The 6,000-nt window shown below is 29.4% G+C and overlaps 1 protein-coding gene across 3 annotated transcripts; it reads left to right on the top strand.

The window, feature by feature from the left end:
* The first annotated feature begins 796 nt into the window (after positions 1 to 796).
* Positions 797 to 3,811, top strand: LOC107943627 (uncharacterized). Of its 3 annotated transcripts, XM_016877400.2 has the most exons (6): positions 797 to 968; positions 1,046 to 1,118; positions 1,781 to 1,927; positions 2,537 to 2,602; positions 2,892 to 2,958; positions 3,191 to 3,811. In XM_016877400.2, exons 1-6 carry the CDS (start codon positions 937 to 939, stop codon positions 3,223 to 3,225), a joined length of 420 nt encoding a protein of 139 aa, XP_016732889.1. In that variant the 5' UTR covers positions 797 to 936; the 3' UTR covers positions 3,226 to 3,811. The 3 variants fall into 3 exon arrangements, with proteins under 3 accessions (XP_016732889.1, XP_040936052.1, XP_016732888.1); XM_041080118.1 differs by lacking the exon at positions 1,781 to 1,927 and having other exon boundaries at positions 808 to 968; XM_016877399.2 differs by having other exon boundaries at positions 808 to 968; positions 2,892 to 3,811.
* Positions 3,812 to 6,000: the final 2,189 nt, after the last annotated feature.

The following is a 6,000-nucleotide window of genomic DNA, read 5'->3' as shown; positions in this document are numbered from 1 at the left end:
TACTTTATACATAAAACATTTAAAAGTTAAATATATCCTTAAAATATTTTGTAAACTTAAAAAAAAAAAATTCTCGTAACGTGAATTCAATAATTTTTTTTTATAATAATAGAGATATATTTGGTCTAAACTATTTTCTCTTCATGATTAAATCGAGTTGAATCGTGTTTGAATTTAAATCAATTGAGTTGAGTTGAGTGCGTGTCAAATTGAATAACGATAGAGTCTAATTTTTTCAAGAGATTTATTTTGCCCACAACACGAAGACATCTTTTATCATGAGTGAATTTACATTATTTAAATTCTGCTATTAGTTTTTATATTTTTGTGAATGTTTTGAATTTAGTCCTTTTATTTTAATTTGATCATATTTAGTTTTTGTATTTTTAAGTTGGTCAATTTTAGTTTATATATATATATATATTTTTAAAAATTTTGAAATTTTAGTTTTAACCCAAATAGTAGCAGTTAAATCCATTTGGATCATTCTAAGTCTCTTTACTTTTTTATTTTTAAAATTTCAGTCTTGACGCAAATGATAGTTGTTAATCTATTAACTAAATTATTTTTAGTGAGTAATGTATGAAAATAACAAACTAATATGGATAATACATATATGAAAATATGTTTACTACATCAGAATTTGGAAATATCATAACTTAGTTTAATAAAATTTAACAATTATTGTTTAGTAAGCACTGAAATTTTAAATTTTAAAAAGTATAGAGATTAAATCTTCAACTTTTGTAAAAGTACAGGGACAAATAGCAGAATTTATCCTATTATGAAATAAGAACCCGTCCCTTAAATAAAGGAACCGCGTGTTGGCGCCATGCTCGCGACTGCGAAAGATAGGAGGACGGGTATTTGTGTTCTTGATCGTTTTTTGGCTAAAAAATAATTAATTGAAGTGTATTTGAATCTTCAATTTCGTGTATGGATCCACGATACACCGCCGAAATATTCAAGTAAGTTTCAACCCTAATTTATTTTTATTTTTCACGAAAATTTGGCTTACTTTTTTTCTTTAATTTATATTTTTTAGGCATTTGGAGATGCAGAATGAGCTGCTTTTAGAATCTTATTCATCAATTTCTCATCAATTGCATAAGCTTCAGGTTATTTTCTTTTCTTTTTCTATTTTTTCATGGTTTAATTTTGTCTTGCCAGTCCAAGTGATTATCAAAATAAGAATCGTTAAGTAGAGACACTAATAAAGCCAAGGTGTTCGATGAAATGCTTAACACAAATTATAATGAGATGGGGATGTCTGGGGTTAATGATGAAACCAAGATTATTGCTAATGTTGACGAGGTGATCAATATTGAAGGAACCAAAGATTTGATTCCAACACCCAGCTCGAGTTTCAAGTCTACTGGTAACAACAAGATAATGAGTATTTGGATCCAAAACATTGTTTGGTTCAGTTGATGAGTCTAAGAGATTTGCAAGGGTATTAGCTAAGGCTTTTGATAGTGAAGTATCTCCTAGTGTAGGTTGTGATAACCTTTTGTTGTTTGATCAGTACTGTCAAATGACTACCGTTAGGACAAAGGTTTCTCAGTTTGTGTGTGATTATAGTTGTAAGGGTCATTATGTTGTTACAAGAACGAGGGAGTTTGTGAGGCCATTTGTTGGTTCGATTTTACAGAATAGGTGGGAGTGTTTGTCGGTTAGATTTTACAGAATAGATTTAATGGTTATACTATTCAGAGGCGGTCATTTATCTCCTGCTTTGATGACAGTTCTGGTATTGTTGTTGTTTATGACATGGGTACAGAGAAGCAAATTACTGCAAGAGCAGTCTGCATGTAGTGAAAGTGCGAATGCCTACCTAAGCTCTACAGTTGGGATTGCCTTTATCTTTCGTTTTAGTGATGATACTTCTCGTGTCTCTCTTTCTACCATTAAAGAGGGTATATTCAAGGTAAAGATCGTTGCTGGACATATTAACCTTGGAGGTAACGATTCTGATTATAGAATTTTGAAGCACTTGGTGGCTCTGGATTTTATCTATTTGGGAAATTCTATTGTTGATTATGGAACTTTTATTGGATAATCAGTAGGTATTAGTGAACGATTTAACAACTGAGATGGTGCATCTACCCTCAGGCAAATAATTCACCAAGTTGTTTGAAGTAGTTAGGAGGGGGTATGAAGTTAGTAATGGGTTTAGACTTTTGGTAATGGGTAGGATGAATTGCAGTGTTGATGTAAAGAGGACAATGCTTATTAGGGAGGATCTCATTGAAAATGTTGTTAAAATTTGTAGTAGATTCTAGGTGGTAGGGTTATTTATTTATTTATTTTGAGTTGGAAGTAGGATTTTAAATAAATAAATAAAAGAATCATGTTAGTATTTTAACAAGATAGTTAATGATTTAAGTGTATTAAATGATATTATAAAAGTAGAGGAATCAAATTATGCCAAATTAAAGTATAATAATTAAATCCCGAATTTGAGTATAGTCTAGAGATGAAGACCAGAATTCAACCAAAAAATACCCGGAATAACACCTTAGTTTCCTATTTGTAGGTAGAAGAAGAGATGTTGATGCGTAAATTTCATGAACTTATGAAGGCTCAAACTGTAAACAAAAAGGTATGCCTTTCATTCTCCTTTTGGTACAATGGACTCGGAAAGCTGTTGTAGATGCTGGTATTCTTGTTCAATGTCGCCTTTTTAAGTGACTGTATGAACCAATTGATTAAACCGTGTGTTGTATGTTTTCGATATTTAGACCTTGTTTATAGAATTACATACCAAGGAGATGTTAAATGTATAATCTTTTATCTCATTGAATTTTGAAGTATATTTTGGTTTTACTTCTAACCAGAGTACTGGGTATGATTTGTCTAATACTATTGTTTTTTTTTTTTTACTTGAACAGAATGAAAACAATGGTAACATTTCCACTGCTTTAGTTGATCCAGCCTGCGTTGAAGGTGATGAAGCAGGTAATTCCGCTCCTTTAGTTCTTGTAAAGAGCAAGGAACAATTGTGAAAAAAGCTTTGTTCGAGTTTAAATCTCAATCATAAACTCTGGTAACTTTTTAATGTAGTGTTAAAAGTTTTCTCTCCATCCTTTGAATTTCAATGATTGCTGAATATTTTGGAAGCGATTTCGGTCTTTTCTTTTTCTTATTTTGTTGGTTCTTTAAGATCACTATAGGTCTTTTCCTATTGTAGAAAACAACTTTGACGTTGAATGTGAATGTGGTTAACTTCGTGAATCAAAGCTGGTTACTGCTGGAGGACGTTTCTCTGTATGCTAACGCGAGAATTTGTGAATGTACAAAGTATCAACAGAAATGATAGCTTAAAATTATAGTATACCATTGGTTCTTTAAGGTTGGTGGCTTTAGTGAATTGAGAATCTATCTATATATATAGCTCAGTTCACAGGCAGGTAACTTGATAGCTGGAACCTTTGCCTTGCATATGCTCTGAATTTGGATGTTTTGAACTGTTGTTATAGGGATGGTTTCCCTTAGGGTTAAATCACTTTTTGGGGTTTGAATTTGGCAATTATTCCAATATTGGGGTTTGAACATTTTTTTTGTCCAAGTTAGGCCTTGAACTTGGTAATTATTCCCCTATTGGGGTTTGAACTTTTTTGTCCAAGATTCTAAACTTGGCAATTGTTCCCACATTGAGGCTTGAATTTTTGGTGTACAAGTTAATCCCTGATATTTCCTTAAAAATCCTAAAATTTAGGCTCCAACGTGAGAACAATTGTCAAGTTTAGACCCCAAATAGTGATTTAACCCTTTCCCTTAGAATCATGAATTTCAATGTTGAATTTTGATTTTTCCAGTTTTATTGGCTGTGGGATTTTCGATTTAGGACACCATTGTTGGCTGAATTATGTCATTAATTGTCCAGTTATGAAATAATAACCAAAGAACTCTCCATAAAGGTTAAAAAGCAGCTTTCACTAGGCTGCCCATTTAAGTGACCCTATTTGCAAGTTATTCCCTTAGTATAGACTTGATGTGCATGTTTATACCCATAAAAAATAATTTAGAAATGACTTCAGTATTAATAGTTTGAAAAACTTTTAGATGAGTGAATAACTTGTCCATGGAAGTACAAAAACCTCTTAATGACCTCCATTCATGTTATATATTTGATCACGTTGATGAAAAGACTGAAGAATTTCAAGAGTTCTCTCTAGAATTATTTATTTGATGATGGCCAACAAAAATTATAAATTATTGAACTTCACTCAACTTTTTGTGCATCTTGACAAGTGTGTTGATATTGAAGAAAAACTTGTTAAATTCGTTAGGTCAAATTTTGCTATTAGTCTTTTAACATGCGTAAATTATGGATTTAGTCATGTTCTTTAATTTGATTATTTTTAGTTCTTATACTTTTCGAATTTTGAAATTTTAACTTTGATTCAAATGATAGTCGTTAAATCTATGATTCAAATGATAGTCGTTAAATCTATTAACTAAAATGGCATAGTTTTGTTAAGTATTACGTGGAAATAGCAAGTTGACATAGCATCACATATTTGATAATATGTTTATCACATAAGGTTTTGAAAATGGTAGAATTTAACTTAATGTACCTTTATTGCATAAGTTATTTCTTTTGGGTATGATTAATGTGTCTTTCATATTTGTTCTATGATGTATGAAGACTACTCCTTTAAGGGATGATGGTTGTCTCTCTCTACACTGTCATCTCTAAGGCTTAAGTTTGGATTGATGGAGTTTTTCTAATTTTACAAATAAATTTTCTTAATTTTTATTTTTTTAACAGCCAAGAGGAGTCTTCAAATTATTGTTTAGAAATTTGTTTTAAAATTTTAAAATATTTTAATTTAATCCTCAAAATATCAATATTGTATTAATTAGGTCCATTTGTGAATCTAGTTTTTAGTTTAACGTTAAATGTTAGATTGAATTTGACATTAAGCATATTTAGAACACCATAACTAAAATTTAAACACATACTTATAACTTGAACAACTTGAATATAATGTGTTAAAAAAATAGTAAATTTTAACAACAATGATTTTAATATATATATTAATTAAACTTTAAGCCCATATGTTTTAAACATAATTCACATCATATCCAAACAAGAATTTAATGCCTAAGATGACGACCAAGTTAACAAATTCTAATAGTTTAATATTTTGAGGGCAAAATTAAAATATTTTGAGGTTTAGGTATTAATTTAAAATTTTAGAGCAATTGTTTAACGACATCTTGTGCAAATAATTTTTTAAAATAAAACATAAGTATATGTGTACACTTTTTAACTTTCACTTAGGGAATTAAAAAACTACACCATCAACATACATGTTAATTATTCATTGGAATGAATTATTTGGTATCTAGTGAATGTTTTATGGTATTATTAACATTCATTTTAGGGCTTATTTTTGGTATCAATGGCCTTTTTTAAAAATATCATTTTTAAAGTTTAAATATGCGATTTTTTTTAAAGTATTATAAGTTTTATTATTGTACTCAATATTTATCAGTGATAGTCATTGATATTTATTTAAATTTTATATTTAGAATTTATAATCTAAAGATACGTAGTTATAAATTTTTAAAAAAATTAACTACGAATGCACGTGATAATTAGTCATTGAAAGAAATTATTATTTATTGCCTTACCAGCAAAAATTATTGAAGCAAGATAGGGACCAAAATTACTGTACCAAGATATTTGAAGCAAATTTCAAATAAATAAATAGCTTATTTTATAAATGAACTGTATATGATATTTTCCTTTGGCGTATCTCACCTACATAATTAGTCATAAGTTGCATGTAAGAAAAAGCCAAAAGAAAAAAGAAAGTGCTTGATTACAAAAGTTGACATCTTTGATGAAAACTCTTGTGACATATAGCAATCTTTTTAGGTGTCCATTTGCCCCCACAATAATAATTGGTTTTGATTAGTTTGAAAGGGAATTTTTCATGCTTTTTTTTTTTCAGGAATAATATAGAAAAACGGTAGAATTAAGAAATT

The sequence above is a fragment of the Gossypium hirsutum genome, chromosome A02 (assembly GCF_007990345.1).
Source record: "Gossypium hirsutum isolate 1008001.06 chromosome A02, Gossypium_hirsutum_v2.1, whole genome shotgun sequence".
Taxonomy (NCBI): domain Eukaryota; kingdom Viridiplantae; phylum Streptophyta; class Magnoliopsida; order Malvales; family Malvaceae; genus Gossypium; species Gossypium hirsutum.
The sequence above is the reverse complement of the archived record's forward strand: the minus strand, read 5'-3'. Positions and strand labels throughout refer to the sequence as shown.

Bases quoted from the DNA above. Each gene is read 5' to 3' on its own strand.
- LOC107943627 (XM_016877399.2), top strand. From the start codon at position 937: ATGGATCCACGATACACCGCCGAAATATTCAA. The intron at 969-1,045 runs GTAAGTTTCAAC...TATATTTTTTAG, and splicing joins TACACCGCCGAAATATTCAA to GCATTTGGAGATGCAGAATG. The intron at 2,603-2,891 runs GTATGCCTTTCA...TTACTTGAACAG, and splicing joins CTCAAACTGTAAACAAAAAG to AATGAAAACAATGGTAACAT.